This window comes from Anser anser (assembly GCF_964211835.1).
Source record: "Anser anser genome assembly, chromosome: 2".
Taxonomy (NCBI): domain Eukaryota; kingdom Metazoa; phylum Chordata; class Aves; order Anseriformes; family Anatidae; genus Anser; species Anser anser.
Window position 1 is genome coordinate 74,752,574 of NC_139721.1, and position 18,320 is coordinate 74,770,893.

General features: G+C 43.6%; 1 protein-coding gene across 2 annotated transcripts in view; it reads left to right on the forward strand.

The window, feature by feature from the left end:
• Positions 1-9,914: 9,914 nt before the first annotated feature.
• ADCY2 (adenylate cyclase 2) overlaps positions 9,915-18,320 on the forward strand; it is a 219,193-nt gene continuing 210,787 nt past the window's right edge. The window contains exon 1 of one of the 2 annotated variants that reach the window (XM_083827173.1): positions 9,915-10,372. In XM_083827173.1, the coding sequence (XP_083683299.1) occupies positions 10,139-10,372 (234 nt within the window). In that variant the 5' untranslated portion in view covers positions 9,915-10,138. The remainder of the gene's footprint in view (positions 10,373-18,320) is intronic. The other variant, XM_083827172.1, reaches the window with a different exon arrangement.

Sequence of the window (18,320 nt, forward strand, 5' to 3'; positions counted from 1 at the left end):
TTTTGAACAGAATCCTATTCCATTAAGTCTCTTCTCCATCAGCAGCCTTTTCCATACCATTTTATCTTTATTTATTATTATTATTTTTTGAGGTGGAAAATACACAAAGTAATCAAGATGTGGGGCAAAGATACATGAACATACACAATAACACGCTAGGTGGTGGGTGCTTAGTGAGAATGAGATAATGCAGACTAATGTTATGATAGCTACTACTATATATATTATATACATAATATATATATAATTTACTATAGTAGACAATAATGCAATCACAATAGTCCAATCTTCACCTAATCAGCATGACTCCTAGAGCAGTTCATTAAGTGGTTGTTTCAAGCAAGCATGAATGGTTTCACAGTAATGATGTAAATAACTTATATGACCAATAAACATGCATCTGAGAAACATGAGACTGACAGTATTGGCATAAAGTTTATGTTCAAGGTTACTCTGTATTTAAACTAGAAGATTTATTTACTGAATGCTTTCTTATGGCTGAGAGAACTAACACTGTATTATAACATGCCATAAAAAATGTTTAATATGGCCATGTAAGTTATAAAAGTCTATTAAACCAAGAATCATTGATCTTTATAATTGAAGGCTACATTGAAGCAAAATATGCACAACAAATTAAATTACCAATTGATCAGTACTATTTAAAGATGTGTTTAAATACTTTTTTAAACAAACAAACAAACAAACAACAAAAATTTAATGCAGATCCGAGGTACCTTGTGCCATTTATGTACTAGACACCGACAAGGAACAGAAAAGTGCTGTTATGGTAAGTGCTTGTTGAAAAAAAAACACATGGAAAATGTTTCAACTTCATGCAAATCGCAAAGAATGTCTATTATTGTGCTATTTTTCTTTCCCAGGGATCCCAAAGTACTTTAGAAACTTGGGATTTTTTTTCATACCTAGGTGAACAAAAGCGATATTTAGTAAACATACCTATGTAAGGCTCAGAAACAAAAAGAAAACAAATTAAAACCACATTGGAAATATTTGGATTAGGAAACCAATTCTTTCTAACACTATCATAATGCTAATAATCAGTTAGGATACATATGAGGGCCCAGCTGGATTTAACAATATGTGAGTCGTTACCTGATATCTGCTGCTAAGAGCTTCTACTCTTAGTTTAAGTATGATGTACAACTAGATGTGATAGACTGTAGGAAGGATGTTTGATCAAATTTACAGTGCTGTCAAAAATATCAAGTCAAATAGGCAAAGAAACACTGACACTGATTTTGCTTCTACCTTTAACTCCTTACTGATATCTGGTCTATCGGATACTCTTTTATTTTGTACTCAATGATATCCAGTCAGTTGACCCAGGTTTATGCATGGCACTTCAAGCAACTTTGAAACCATCAGTATAACTGGATTGGAGGCCACATTTTATAATCTTTGAAAGATCATGGGGATGGAAAAAGGTGCCTGAGGACTGGTGGAAAGCAAACATCCTTCCTACCTTCAAGAAGAGAAAGAAGGATCTAGGTAACTACAGGTCAGTCCATCTCACCTCTGTCCATGGGAAGGTGATGAAGCAAATCTACCTGGAAACCATTTCCAAACATATGGAGGACAAGAATGTGACTGGAATTATTCAGCATGAATTTATGAAAGTGAAGTCATGCTTGACCAACCTGACAGCCTTCTACTATGAAACATGAGGCTTGGTGGATGAGCAGAAAGCAGCGGATGCTACTTACCTTGACATTGGTGAGGCTTTTGATGCTGTCTCACAAAACATCCTCCTAGGAAAGTTGATGAAGTACAGGCTAGATAAAGCGGACAGTAAGGTCTTTTGAAAGCTGACTGACTTGCCAGGCTAAAAAAGTTTTGATCAATAGCACAAAACTGAGCTGGCAGCCAAACACTAATGATGTACCCCAGTGGCATACACTGGGTGCCGTACTGTTTAGTACCTTCATTAATGACAAAGATGATGGGACAGAATGTGCTTTTGGAGGATGTGTGTATGATACAAAGCTGGGAGGAGTGGCTGATATGCCAAAGGTTTGTGGTGCAATTCAGACAGACTTCACTTGGCCCATGAATCTCATTAAGTTTAACAAAAGGAAATACTGGGTCCTGGCTCTGGAAAGGACTAATCCTATGCACCAGTATATGCTGGTGGCTGATTGGAAAGCAAAGGGAAAGAAAAGGACCAAGCAGGTCCTGGTGGACACATTGAACATGACATCAGTGTGCCTTGTGGCAAAGGCAGTCAGCAGGCTCTTGGGCTGCATTAGGAAGAGTGTTGCCAGCAGGCTGGGGGAGATGATTCCTGCCCTCTACTTGACACTGGTGAGGCCCCATCTGAGTGATGACTCCATTTCTGGGCTTCTCAGCACAATAGAGACATGGACATACTGGCGCAAGTCCAACATAAGGCCACGAAGTTAATGAAGTGATTGCAGGACCAGCCAGAAAGGCTGAGAAAGCTGGGATTGTTTAGCCTAAAGATAAGATTCAAGGGAGATCTTAAAAATGTGTATAAATACCTGAGAGCGGGGAAGATGGAGGCAGACTCTTACCAGTGCTGCAAAATGTAAGACTACAAATTATTTTTAGAAAACCCTTTTTCACTGTAAGGGTGATTTGACCACTGGTACAGGTTGCCCGGAATATTTGTGGAGTCTTCTTCCTTGGAGGTGTTCAGAATTCAACCAGACATGGTCTTCAGCAACCTGCTCTAGATGGCCCTGATCTCAAAAAATGGAAATATTTACATGAAAACTCAATGATGAGATAGCTCTCAAATATCTATCTGAAAGATTGATGTAGAAGCCATTTGTAAGCTTCTGTTCCAAATACACATCAGCAGTGCTCCAATCTATATCATTTGGCTGGTCTGAAGAAAACTTCTGCAGTTGCAATATGTTGTTGATTAATGTCATCGCGTTTTCTCTAAAAAAAATTAAAAAATGGCTCAATCCTCACATTCTCTAGAGGAGCATTTTCCAATGTGAAGTAGGCCTCACTAACAAGGCAAAGGGCTGGGCTGGGTTTGACAGCTACATTTACTCTTTCCTTAGCTGTAGCTGCAGTAGACTTAAGCTATGCTTTCAACCCACAATCACTATGTTTAAAGTGTGACGCAGTGCCAGGACCTGACTCAGCCCACACACCCAAAGCCTCCCTTCACAAAACCGTTCCAGTCTCCTGAGCTCCAGTACCCGTGTCTATCACTCATTCAACACCACTGGATTTCATGGTGAAGAGAGGCCTCTTGTCCTCAAGTAGCAGGTCAGTCCCTCCTGCCTTGCTCCAGAAGCAACGCTTGCTCCAAAATCTTGGGAACATCTCTCTGCTCTTGGCAGAATTCCCCAAACTTGGATCCTGGATCATTACCAATTCTTACAACTTTCTGCTGTCAGCTGGGCACTCTTATCAAGTACGTAACGGAAACCATTACTTCTTACTGCTTCACATGATTCAGGAAACCATCTGTGGTTAACACATTTTTACTAAGGTCACCGAGTAGTAGTTCGGCAGAGGTCTGAGGGGAAGCAATGCCAACTCCATCTCTGAAGGGAACACACAGAGTTTGTCTGTCAAAATGTGCTGAATATTGGGAGAATGAGAGGAAAAAATGCAGGACCACTGCAGGAGCAGCAGAGACAGTATAGATCTGGCAAATAGATATTTTCAGAACTGGGATCACATCTTGAATTTTGAAGGGTTGTACCATTAATTTGCACAGTCATTTGCAGTCCCTGTTAGGAGGGAGTTTCCTTTAAAATAACTGTGACAGCTACTGAGGGAAAAAACAAAACCGTGAAAAAAAATTCTAAACCCAGCTTTTAAAATAAATACGAATATGGTTTTCTTAGATATGAATATAGTTACACATATTTATTTATTTTGACCAATCATTTTATCTTTAGATGTATATGTTTCTGTACTGTAGTACGGTTAACCTGATTAAACTGTATAGGTTAGTTAATTCTGTGTATCAAACAGACTGGATTATTATAATAAATTTTGAAGGATTACATTGTTAGTTTTTCTTTCAATGCACTTTATTTTCCTTTCAGTGGTTTGTGCAGATGGAGTACAAATCACAATAAAATGTCTACTTACAAAATAATTTTACCATATAGGTGCCTTCCTTTTTGCAGGGTGAGTATGTAGATTGCACTGTATGAGTCAGTAGTCTTTGATCCAATGGTCTTGCCCTATATTCAAATAGGAAACCAGTATGTGTGTGTATATATATATCTATATGTATCAGAATTAAAATGTTAGGACACCATTGGCCACAACTGAATGAGATTAAAGAATCATTTAGTCCAATATCCTACCTCGTAAAAATAGACCCTCCCCCAAAAGCGCCACGTTATGTTTCCGTGGAAGATGCAAAAAAAAACATTATGATATAATCTGACTTTCATATTTTTGTCTCATCTCTGTATTTACTGCCTTGCATTGACATTAGCCATGAAACAATAGGATCAATATTTCTCACAACATATGTTGTTATTGGTGATTATCAGACACATTTTGACAACCATATAAAAACAAATCCATTTCATCACCGTTAAAATCTTGTTCTTAAAAGCCTCCTGTGACAGTATTCACAGATTAGCTAGAGGCTGTGTGAAATAACATACCCCACTTACTAATTTTGAATTTCATTCCTTTAATTGCAATTAAAAGATAAACAGAAGATTCTAAGCAGTCTTTCTAAAATATCGATGTTAAGTGCATTTACTGAGTTCTCTCTTATCTGTTTAATTTCTGTGGACAACAGTCCTACGTATTTTCTAAATTGGGGAAACTTTGTCTTGGATTACTTGTGTTCTGAATAATCTGTCTCTAGTTCTGCAATATTCTTTATGAGATAGGATATGCAGGGTAACATAATTCAATATGAAGCTGTATGACTGATCAATAAAAAGGCATTATTGTGTTTTCTGAATTATTTATCACCCTATTCTTTATGCATTCTAATGCTGTAAAAGTGTTGTGACTGCCATCATATAGATATATTGAACAGGTCTTTCCTGAGATGCTTACAGTACTGGTCATGAATTTATTCAACTGGAAATTTATAAGCTGCCTGAGAAGTTTTAAATTTCTGAAGAGTTTTATTCCTTTCCTTCCTCCTTCCTTAGATCTTGTACCTGAAAGCAGAAGATTATCTGGGAGAGTAGATAGTTTCCTAAGGAATACTACTAAATTTGCACTAGTGCACAAGTGCAAAGTGTCCCAATATGAAAGAAAGATTAGGAAGTACATAATGGGAGGTAAATGTGTTGAAAATGGAAAAAGATGATATGCCACAGAATTTAGAAACTAAGTCACATTATAACAGTGAGTATAAAGAACAGCATCATCAAAGTAAGAAAGAAAGGCTCAAGAAGAGATAAAACTATAATGCACTTATGCACTTCTGGATAATTTTATTTTCATCCCCTGCTTCTTGAAAGAGACTGTGGGAATAGTTGACCCACTATTCAGCTAATAAGAGATGATACCAAAACATCTATAATACTGATCTATGCTTTGCTCCAATCTTTTATAAAAGGTTTATTTCTGGTCAGATGACCAATGTAGTTACCATCTGTGATGAAATCCTCTGGGATGATGGGAGACTACAGAGGTATTTTCAGATCACCTGGATCTCAAGCAGTTTCTTCAGTAACCTCAGACCTTATTAGTCATTACTCTTAAGAGTTTATGGAGGATGAGTGAGGACCAAAGTTAGATACTGGATTTAAAGAGGGGAAGCAGGAAAATTAAAAGAACACAAGGAATTGCAGATCAGTCAGACTGTAATTCAGCACGTTAGAGAACAATGTTGAACACCTCAAACCAGTCTGTATCTATATCAAAAGTGAATTTCACACCAGCTTCCAGATGTGTGAAATCAAATATATTTCTGTAGCAAATTCTGTCATCATTTTTTTGAAGAGTAGCAGTAACACACAGCTGTTGTTATAAGGCTTATGCGAACAAAACTCAGAAAAATTAATCCAGGGAAAAAATCCAGTGAAAAATAGCAGTTTTCAATGTTAAACAGTAAGAAAAATGTGTGTACCCTTGATGGAGAAGCTAACGTTTTTAAGTAATTTCCCATGCAGATTTACTATTCCTCAGCCTGTGGGTTTCAATGTCATAGGGAGAGACAAGCTCCCTGCACAAAAATTAAACCCTCTTCCCTCAGCTGTAGACAAGTCACATGCATTGAGGCACAATTGTCTTTGCTGTCATGGCAGGGATGGCTCAAGGGTTGGTGTCCCCCAGTAGTATCACTGAGCAAGGCTTATTGACCTGTCTTTGGCCGTGCCACCACAGATGAGCTCTGGAAGCACAGGTTGGCCAGGAGCTGTGTGTCATCTTCCTGGCAGGGCAACTTGCCTTGCATTTGCAGATCACCGTAAGGTAACAGGTGGGCATGAGCAGTGGTAGTACTGTTCAAGGCTCTAGCGATGGGTTTGCTTTTCTGGGCAACTTTGGTGGCAAACTGCTGAGGGGGGAATCTGGCGACCAGTGGGCAGTGTATTTTGCTCAGGGCAGTTGCTATGGCTCTTTTGAGTGCTTGCTGTGTTGCAGGACTGTGGGATTCAGGGTGCCTTCCTTGCAGTTTGCTTCCTGTGGCTAGGGATGTCGTAGAGCTGCACAGAGCAACAAAGAGCAAAAGATCTGTTCTCCCTCTGTTGAGAGTCTGTATCCCTGACCACAACAGCCACATAGCAGAAGACAACAGGGAAGGGCAAATGAAGGAAGGGGGCCATGGAGGCTTATGAAAGTTTGATCAAGCTCGAGTGGCAAAGGGAGATATGCAGGGAACAGGAGCTTCTACTGCGTCTCATATTCCTGTTTAGCTCTCTCCCTAAGACCTATCGCAGATCCCTTGACAACAGTAATAATCTGCAATATTGCAGTCACAGTGGAAGAGACCTCTGGAGGTGGTCTGGACAGAAGTTCTCTAAGCTAATCTGCTGCTGCAAAGTGTAATGCCTCTGGCACGTCATTGCTTAAACAAGCAGCTCTGGACCTCAACCTTTTGTCCTGTGTTGTTTTGCTTTTCCAGAGGGGTACAGCAGATGTTTAGACACCAGATGCTCAAAGAGCAAATTCTTCAGTGCTGTTGGAGTCTCAAGAGTACACAGGGGATAGTTTTTGACAATGCTAAGTACTAGTTTTGCTTTAATATCCTTTTGGAGAACTAAGGGGGAATACATGGGGAGCTGTTTTCTGAAAATTGTTTGCTTTTCAACACTGGACTGTAAAATTCACTGTACCTTCCTTTTCCCTGAGGCACACCAACTTTCAGGTTCAGCTGAGTAAGAATGTAGATTTTAGGCTACCTAGGGAAATTGGTCTCTAAAAACATATGGCATTTCAATTTCAGCAATGTCATAATTATCATTTGACTGTAATGATGTTCATTTAATTAAATACAACCTGGAAAAAAAAGGGGGGGGGCGGGGCTAATATGTAGTTTAAAAAGTAGAGCATTCAAATTAATAGGTCAAATGTTGTGTGGGTTTAGGTTCTTTGCCATTTTAATTAACATTTAATTACAGAATGGTGCAGTCACTAATTACATGACACTATGGTATTTGTTCACTAGACCTCCTTTTCTATCTATAGATGTGCTCTAAGGATTGATGGGGGTTCTAGACATCAAGGTGTGTGATGCTCCTAGCTGGAATTTGAAGAATGAACTGAAAGATGCAGTTTTGTAGCTTGGAGAGGGAAAGTAGGTGGGTGAGTCCATCAAGTGGAACATAAGAGAGAGTCAAATGGAAATGTAACTTGGTACTTCTTCTTGCTCAGCTGTTGAAACACCTCATGTCTAGTCTTTCAAAAGAGATTTATGCTGAACTCATTGTTCTGGAAAGGCACAAGATACCACTGGGCAACCGTTGGGTTAATTAAGTTTTTGCTGTGGAATTATAATTTTATTTCCTGAGAAATTGCATGAGACTAATATAATGAGGAATTAGTTGTTACAGGCATGAGATCTTAATGAAACAAACAACAACAAAAAACACCAAAAAAAACAACAAAACACACAAAAAAACAACAACCCACCCACAAATTACAGAATCATTGTAGTAAACTCTTTGGAAGGGCCTTTCCTGTTCAAACTCAGAGAGGTAGAAAGTAGTGGAAAGCTATTACAGCAGAATCAGCTTGAGGAAGAAAGACAACCAGTACTGTTATCTGTATGAACATATTGTGTAAGCTTCAAATACTTTTTAGGGGATGGTTCTCGTACACATGGAAGAGAGAATGTGTTTTATTTTGCCTATTCTGATTTTTTACACTTTTGTGAGTCTGTACAAAATCATGTAATTATCCCTGCATTTAAATAAAGTACATGTGTGGTATTGGACTTCCCACCCTTGAGAGATCAACACTCAGATGCCTTCAAATCCCAAATATTGTGATCTGCTTTTAAGAGAAGTTTTATGTTGTGATTTTGGTTTCTCTCTTGATTTTTTTTTAAACTCCTCTTGCTTATCCCACTGTATGTGTGTATGTGACAGTGAGGGTGGCCAGCTCCACAATTTCTGAAGTGACTGCAAGTAAAGCCTTTTCATTTTGCAAAAATTCTCACACCCACCTCTACTAACTCCTTCCCGGCAATTAATTCTGCCAGAATGTTCTCCCCACATAAATTTGTGTTCATCCTTCAATCTTATCACTGCTGCTTTTTGAGAGTTGTTCACCCTTTCTCTCCTAGAGTGGTGGGCGCAGCTGTAACTTTCCACTTCTTCCTCATCTGTTCCTTCTGCCCAGCCGTGCCTCTCAGGGGAAGGGAGAGTGAAAGCCAAGGAGCTCTTCTTCTTTACGGGCAGCTGAGAGGAACGGGGGACGGGGAAGGGCAGACCGCATCCCTGTTTCAAACCTGAGGAATGTAAGAAGTGTAAGTGTCCGGACAGAGTTTCAGAGCTACGTGTAGTACAGGTTTCTCTGTTTGGTTACGATACTACTGGATGTACCACTTCTTCCATGTAAAAACACCAACAGTGGCAGATAAAGAAGGCAACAGAAGGTCTTGGTGGGTCAGTTTCAGTTTGTATCATCCTAGTTACCCGCCTTCTCTTCTACCTGGCTTATGGTTAGCGCTCTGCTCTGAATCCCTCACTTATGTCCATGTATAGGAGAACCAGCTATTCTCCTTTAGTTGGACCGTAGTCCTCCAAGTCCCTCTTGCTGCTGGCATCACTCCAGCCACCGGGACCCACCCTTGTGACATGTAGGCCTGGTGGCACCCGCATCGCTTTGGTCTTTTCCTCTCCCTGGAGAGCTCAGGGAACCCGGCAGCCTGTGGGAGATGAAGGCTGTGGCAAAGCGACAGCGGGGGCCAGAAGGAGAGGGCAGAGAGGGACTTGTCCTGCGGGGAGGGACGTTTGGTGAGGCAGCGGCTGGGGGGAGAAGGGGAGCCCTGTCCTGTGTGCATGTGCGTACAAAACTTCAGCTGGTAAATGCTGCGCGTGGTGGGTATGAAACTGCAGGTTACTTCGAGTGCCTGCTTTGTTGGGAAGAACCAAGTCCTTCAGAGCAAGGAGAGGGGATACACTGACATGCTGCGAGAAACGCGTGCCTGCTAACTCGAGAGCCAGTTTGGGGCAGAAATCGAGGCATGACTTTAAAAACGGAGCCTCAGCCGTCGGGAAAGGGACGCAGTGAGAGTGCCACGATGAGAGCTGCCGTGTGGGGGACACCTCCCGAGGCGTCTCCTCGGGGGGCGGCCGGCGGGCCCCCCGCACCTTGGCGACCCGGGGCGCGGCCGCCGCCGCCTCAGCCCCGCAGGCGCTGAGAGAGAAGGGGGCCCGGCGGCGGCGGGGGCCGTGACGGGGGGAACCCCTCCGTGCCGCCCGCTGCTCCTCCTCGGAGCGCTCCTCCCGCCCCCAGCGCCGAGGAGCCGGGCGAGGCGTGTGCGTGCGGCGGGGCGGCGCTGCCCGGAGGCGCAGCGAGCCCCGGGACTGGCACGGCGGCGGCCGCGGCCGCACCATGCGGCCACCGCCGCCACCGCCGCGGCTCCTCCTCTCGGCCGCCCGCGCGGGAGCGCGCCCCGCTCCACTCCCCGGCTGCCTGCGGCAGCGGCGGCGCTGAGGGAGGGAGGGAGCCGCGGCGGCTCTGCCCGGCGCCCCCGATGTGGCGAGAGGCGATGATGATGAGGAGGAGACGCCGCTACCTGCTGGAGCGGGCAGAGCAGGCGGGCGGCGGCGGCGGCTGCGGGGCGAGCGGCGAGCAGTCCCGCTGCCGGGACTGGCTGTACGAGTCGTACTACTGCATGAGCCAGCAGCACCCGCTCCTCGTCTTCCTGCTCCTCATCGTCATGGGCGCCTGCCTGGCCCTGCTCGCCGTCTTCTTCGCCACCGGGCTGGTAAGAGGCGCCCTGCCCGCCCGGCGCCCCGGGACGGAGCGGGACGGGACGGGGCGGGACGGGGGCTCCGGAGCCGGGGGCACCGCGGCGGAGTTGCCGGGGGAGGCGGCGGCCGCGGGGCCCCCCCACGGGCAAACTTTGCCGCCCGCGGCTGCCGGAGGGAGCCGGGAGGGAGCCGGCGGGCGCAGCGAGTTTAATTCCCTTAATTCGCTGGCTCTGCTTCCTCCCGGCGGGCGGGCGGGCTGGCCGCCGTGACCTCCCCGCGCCGGGGTGGCAGCGCTGGCTGGCGGGGCTTGGCAGCTGCCCGCAAAACCCAGCCCGCGTCCCCGCTCGCGGCCCCGGCCCCTCGGTGCTTTCTGCGCCGGCCACCCCGTTTCGGGGCGCCTGACCCGTTTTCCTCCAGAGAGCCTTGGTCTTGCAGCCTCGGGGAAGATGAAACGCGCCGGGGCGGCGGATGACAGCCGGCATCGGGCTGGCTCGCCCAGAAATCCCGGCCGTTTTGCCCTTGTGTTGAAGGCGAGGGAGAAGCTGCAGAGGGCAGTAAAATTCTTGCTCCTCGCAGAGTTGTCCTGCTGGTAATGGTTAGAGGCAGGCTGCTGGCGCTGCCGGGGGCTGCTGAAGTGAAGAAGGGGGGTTGAAGGGCTTCAGGCTTTCTTTTCTTAATCCTTTCCCCCAATCTTTCAGTCTTCTGGAAAGCTGGGTGTTTGTTGTATGTAGCTGAGGTCTCTTAAGAGCGAGGACGGGCGGGTTGGTGTCACCTAATGTGTCACCTCTCTTCCAGAGGCACTGCACGTAGCACTGTTGGCTTCAGGAGGCAGAGAAGCCTGCTTTCTTGTGTGTTACGACCAAACTTTTACCTTAAAAACTGCTGCAAACGGTTGCAGGACTAGCTAAACTTAGAGTTAACTGGTGGCTTATTTCCTTATGATATTTATATTAAGATTTTTAATGCTTTTTGTTAAACGTGCTAGTCTTACCAAATGCAAGACAGGTGTAAAAGAGCTAATGTGAAGCCAGTAATAATGGCGGTGGCTCGTAATTTGGCTGCTTAATGCCTAGATGTTCCTGTTTTGGTGCGCTGTGTACCAAAATACAAATTCAACAGCTTCTCTGATTCTGGTGTGTTAGCTTGGGTGCTTATCTGTCAGGACTGAAGGGGCCAGTGGTAGAAATGGAAGTACGTATCTAGGCTAAGGCATGGCTAGGGGTGGAGATGTGCACGATACTAGCACGATACAAGGCAGCAGAACTTGGGCTTGACAGTTCATAGCACTGGATTTCATACTTTTCAGTCATGGTACAATCTGCATCTTGCTAGTACAAGCTGAGCACGCTTGTTTTCATAATTCATTTTCTCGAAGTAAATCATTCACGGTAACAACACTGGCACAACGCTGGGTCCAAATCAAAGGGCTACTGAAAGTTATGGAAAGAAAACAATGAGCTGGCGGAGTCTTGCCATGAGCAACACTTCAGAAAGAGTGAATTTTATAGTTCAGTCTACATTTGGAATTCCAGACATACCGGAAAAGGAAAAAAAAAATGCTTTTAGAACCTTTTTCCTGAGCCTTTATCTTCCTGTGGCTAACAACTGGACTGGTGAGCGGAGAGAGAGGTGGGGTTCATCCTTAAAGTTTCCAGTCAACGGATGAAAGTAACTTCAGGCGGAGAGAAAGCTTGCCTATGCAGACTTTCAGCCACAGGATGTTGGGCAAAATCCCTTGGAGCCCAGCCCAGATGCTCACCTAGAAGCATTTTATTGTAGCCCAGCTCTGGTTGCATCTGGGATTAAAATATTCCTAAAGGTTTAGATCTGTTTCTCCCACGTCTGACTAACAAACCCTCATTTTATATGGCTGTGGAACCTCAGTCAAATTTGTGTGCCTGATAATATAAAAGTGGCAAGCAGCTATGAGCGTCTGAGCTGCAAGAGCTGATATTAATATCCTTGTCTTTATTTTGCACATCTAGTATATATGTGATTGTTTTGACAGAATATTTACTTTTGTGAGGGAGGCACAATAGAAGCGAGGTGGAATAGTTCTGTGTAGGTCTGTGCTGTGCATTTGAAGTTAAAGGAAATCTTTCTTAGCAGTTGTTTCCTTTAGATTTCATACAAAGCAGTTGAGATTTTACTGAGAACTATTTAAGCCTGTTTTGGAAACAAAATTCCAAAATGACTCACCATAACACTTGATTCATATTTCTCACTTTTATTTCAAAGCACAACTTAAAACGTGAGATGCGGGATCGGACACTGCTAGGAAGAAATGGATGTACATCGAGTATGAACCATTTTTATGTTCCAGACTTTCTTTAAAAAAGAAATGCAATGGAAGTGAGAGATTTTCCTTCCATTTACATTTTTTACTTGGTTGTTAAAATAGATGACTGTGATGTCTGAGTTGATGTTTTGGGGGGCAGTGTCTGCTTAACTGCTCCCAAACACAGTGCCAGCCACGCAGGGGTGTATCCCACGTCCTCTGCCATTTCAACCTGTCAGAATACCAGCTGTAGCCTTCCCGATTTCAGATGAAAAATTTATAAAAGCTGTTGCAAAATTAGAGTAAACAAGATTACTTACAAAGTGTGTCTGGAAATCTGATTACTCTTCTTTCAGTCAGTGTACTGCTGTTACTGAGATAGGTTTCTTGGGAGATTTTGTTTCTGTTTGTTTCAGGAAAATATTGTGATTTCGACCTCTGGGATTAAGCACTTTATCTCCTCAAACACTCAATACAAGACTCCCAGAGTATCCTTGAAAGATGACCATTCAAAGCTTGGAGCTTTAAATAATATAATGATAGTATCAGCCTTTGAATTTCCTGTGTCAAAGTATCCTCTGTATTCTCTGTACCTGGCGTGAATGGAAAACTGGCAAAATGAGATCAGGCTTCCATGTTTAGCTGCTTTAATCGATAGAGAGTAAATTATTTTCCCAAATCTGTGAAAGCCTTCCAGTGCTTAGAAATGCCAGATGTCAGGTTGATTTTCTGTCTGGTTATTGTCTTGTTCTTTTAATAATATAATGTGTAAGATAAACTCATTATCTTCTTCCCTCTCCTGTTTTTAGTACTAAAAACTTCTGACCATTTTTAGTGGTGTCTAGAACAGGTTTGTCTCTAGACTGGACATGATAACTGCAATTTATAGGATAAAAGATTAAATTGACGTTTTAAAATTTCCTAATGCAAAATGCGAGTGTATCTGAAATATCTGCTGTTGTGATGTTTTGTTTCTGATGCAGTTAAACAAAACTCTGACTTAAAACAGGGATGATGCCCGAATTGTACAATTTAGTAGAAGGCTGTAACTTTCATTTATCCATGCATTTTCTAGACATAAACAGAGCCCTGTCCATAGATGTAGGCTTCAGTAAAAACGGTTTGGGGTACCAGAATCTCTTAGCACAGGGGAGGATCTTGTGGTGTAAGTGGAACAAGACCCATATCTGTCAAGATCCTTCCCTTTTCCCAAATGTCCACCAATTTGCTGCGATATATATATAAATAGATATAAATAGATAAATATAGATGCTTTCTTTTAGGCTGGCCAGTGACCTTTGCTCAAAGACTGCAAGCCTGCTAATGCAGGGTTATATTTAACAGTAGTTTGTGGCCCTGATCTGCCTCCAGAATCTGTGCTGCTACATGTGACCGAGTAAGATGTGGTTGTTGATGTGTTGATGCTTGTTGAAGCAGAGCTGCCTGCTTCTGGATGACATCAGTGGCCAAGTGGAGCACGTGTTGAGTGAAGAGCTCTTCCACAATGTGGTGTTCTGATGCGTTCCCTCATCTAAAACACCGCGAAGTAGTTTTGTGTGTGTGTTTGCAGCCTGACGACTGTCCCTGAAGCAGAGTCATTACCTATCTTCAAATCCACTGCTTTGAAGTTCCCAAAAAGTTTGTGATCGTGCTGGTAGGCTCAGTTGTGACTCCTCAACCTTTTTGCTGAATCCTAAACCCAAGAAACTGAAGGTTGTCTGCGCATCTATGTCACTGACTTGCCCAAATACCTTCTGCAATAAAGTTTGAAGTAGGCAATTATTCTTAATGGGAGAGTACAATAATTTAGGGAGGTATTCTTGCAACAAGGAGGATGTATTGTCTGCTAGGAACTCATTTTCTGGCATCAGACCAGACCATAACCAAATTTACCTTCGGCTGATGCTGCAGTGTAGACAGAAGTAGCTGCCTCATTCTGAAGCAGTACATTAAAATTTTTATCGGCCAACCAGGGAATTGTCTCTGCACAAAAAGAAGTGCATCAAGAAGAGTCCTGTGAGCATCTTTTGTGAGTGCCATTTCTTTGGGCCTGTGGTCAGAATGACAACAAATCTTCTCTCCCTTTAATGGGTCTTACTCTATCTGAAAGAAATCCTTCCTACTTCTGGTAAAAACTGGACATCTGCCAAACCTAGAGCTCTTCAGGATTTCCATGACCAGAATCTCATGCTGAAAGGGAGAGGAAAAAGTCTTGAAGTCCAAGTGGAAAATGCAGCTTAAAATTGCAGATGGGGAAGACGTGTTCCATCATCCTCATTGCAGTGTCTCAGGTGATGGGGTGTCTGCAGATGGGCATTTGCTGCATGCTTCTGGTAATGTTCACATCAGTACTGTCGATCTGAAAAATTCATCCAGCCACACCAAAAGGTCACCAGACTGATGCTGTTGTGATGTTATATCCCTATTCATGAGACGCTCTGTTGTAACCCATGTATAGAATAATACAGCTGTACTGTAAGTCCACTTGTACTCTTAATTTCAGGAAATCTCTTGAGATCAGCCTTGCATAATTTAAAGCACTTTCGGTTCAAGAGCAACAACTGTCTTCCCAAAATCCAAGAATACCAAAGCCTTTGAAAGTGTTCCTTGGAATCCTTGCAGACTGAAAGTAAGCCAAAGCATCTGCTATACTGTTTTCAAACTCCAGCATATTCATTCCTCCAGAAAGAAAACTAAGGCAGAGCAAAGGTAATGAATGAAGTAGGAAAATCCTCCCTGGTCGAAGAAGAAGCTGAGAAGGGGCTGTTTGCATGCTTGATGCTGTGGTTGTTGTGCCCATGAGGTGTGCTACTTTTTCTTAAGCTCATTCTGCCCGATTATTGCCACTACCAAGATGAGGAAGAATTCAAAGCAAAAATGACTTTATTTATAACTTCTTTTCTTTACATAATTCCGGCTATAATTGAGCATGCAGTTCTGCTTTAAAGTCTGTTGTATATTAAACCATTCCGTGAGGGAATCCTATGCTTCAATTTTTTTTTTCTTGTCTCTAGGCACCGTAATATCACAATATGTTTTTGCAGCTATAGCTGTCAGCTGTTTGGTAGTCATAGGATATTGCCAGTCCTGCCAGTTGTTTTTTCCAGTAGTACCTTTACTTGTCTGAGCATGACTTTTTTAGCCAGTACTACCTCTTGAATCAGACCCATAAAGATTGCTGATTCTTCCTGTCTGAGGCAGGATTTGCCTAGCTTTGCGTCTGGTTTCATTCCTCCCTGCTACATCGGTCTGGGCTTTTTCATGTTTCATTTGCTAATGACACTTCCAGTATGTCTGTGGTTGCTTTTAATGCTGCTAAGAGCTTGTCTCATTTGCCAGTCCCTAACCAGCCTGCTAACAGAGAGCCATCAAGATAATGAGGTGCCTGTGGCAACCTCTCTTCACATACCTGTTTCATCCTTCGTATTGAACAGCCTAAATGCTGAATAAGAACTGGGTAAAACTATGGGTATGGCTGTGTTGGCACAATACTGAGCCTTGAACTGTAATCTTAGTAGATGCAAGCTTTGTGGATACTCTGGCAATAGAAAGCTGGCTTAATGTCACAAATTGTGACTCAAGCCATGGATCCACAACTCCTAATCATTACTGCAGCTGACACAAGTGACAAATGATCTACCAGCTACAGCTGTTGTTTACTGAGGTGCACTGGGAATAAGACAGGTGATGGACTGGGCTGCTGTCTTTATCAGCATCAAGCCAGGTATGTGGATTCACAAATCATGTATGGCAATTTCATAGTGGATTTGCCATGAACCACTGAATACCTCTCTGGTTATCTTGCTTAAAATTATAGAAATCGATTTCAAGTTCCTTGTCACAGATGAAGATATCTGACTCATTTTTGTGTGTCTTAAAACTCTCATCAAAATAGTGAATAGGTTTCTTTGGTTGAGCCTTCAAGATGCTCAACCTTCAATTTATTATAATGATAGCAATGACTGGAATCTTCCATACGACATCACTCCAAGCTGATGGCAGCAAAGACTTTTAATACAGATAGAAGCGGTCTGCAAATCTCTTGAGTGGCTTGGCATGCCAGCATGGTGGGAACAAACTGCAGCTGAATACCTTCAGCCTTTCATCCTGTGCCTAAATTCCCAGCAATAGCCAAGCTGTGATCCCAAACGAGCCAAGTACTGCCACAGTGGCGTCTGCATGTTTTAGAAAGAACTGAGTCGGCTCAAGCCTTATTGATATGCTAATATGAGAATCAGCCAAGGGATTAAACTTCTGCTTTTAGGGTTCTGGACCCTGAAATAAGTGAATTAGCAGACTTCTGCTCTCTTTTCCCTACAGTCTTTTTTTGAGTATTCCTTCCTGATCCTGCTGAAAATAACAGCTGTACGCATTTTCTGCTCCAGATCTTTATATCTTAAATAAGCAATGTCCAGACACTGAACCTTGTTCAGACTTTGCTGAAGATTCAAGGGACTATTGAACCATCTGTGCAGAGTGTAAGGCAGTCTCTACACTTACTTTCCCAGTTGTCTTTCTCCAACCTATATCAAAACATTTTTATCTCCCATCTTTCAACAAAACTCTCTTGTTCTTAGTGGTATGTACATGATATAAAAGTCCTTTGCTGTTCCTGGTTGAGAGCATGTTCCAGACTTGTATTTGGGACAACCAGTGTAAGCAGCAACCATCACCACTAGCCTCTTAGCCTTGCTCTCAGGTCTGCTGTCTGAGTGTCTGCTCCTTCCACCATCCATGAGTCTAGTTTCAAAGTTTATCTAACCTGGAAGATGTGCTCCAGCGTGCAGGAGCAATGGTTTCTGGTTGCATGCTCAGTGTGCTCCAGAAGGCAGCAGGGCAATGCATATTTTGGCACAGGCATGTTTCCCATATGGCTTCAGATGCAGCCAACATGGTGTTTGATCACTGGATAGTGCCGTGAGATCCGGTGTAGATGATGGCTTTTCAGAGAGCTCCTTTTACTCACTTGGGTTTGCAAAAGTAGCTGGAGCTTGATTTTTCCACCTGCCTCCTCAGGCACCTGAATTGTCTGCTGTGGGACCTCTTAAAGTCGCATGCACAGCGACTGAATAAGTGGGGTTACTGTCCTCCCATTCTAGGTAAGCTTTCCCCATCCACCTCTCCGATTTGCTAGCAGTTGGGTCAGCCCTGCAGGCAAATCCCAGGAAGACTGGATTCTCCTGGCTCCTTTTCCAGCAGGACTGAATTGAGGCTGAAAACTGACTTTCCCCTGGGACCAATGTTAGGAAACCAGATTTTCCTGGAATTTGGCTCAGCACACGCTTGGTAGTGCTTCTGCTCTTACCTTGTGTACCCCAGCAGACAGTCGGATTCCTGGTCTTTGATGCAGTCTGTGGTGGTGGTCCTTTCTAGTGGCACAGCCTACGCGGGCCAGGACCCAGGAGGTGGCAGGTTGTCCAGACCAGTAGCTGGTCCTCTAAGCCCTGCTGGCACCCCTGCTGGCTTTTACCAGAAGGTGGCCATCATATCTCACTTGAGCTGGTTTGCTGTCCCAATGAGCCCAAGCAATTTCCAAACCTACTTGGTAGGTAGTGGTGTTTAGACACTTCCTTAAATGATGCAACGTCTGTTTTAGATTAAAACAATTTAAAAGATTGTTCTTGGTCTCTTCGATTTTTAGTATTTTGTAACCTGTCCCTTAATGAGATGGGGTAACAATACTG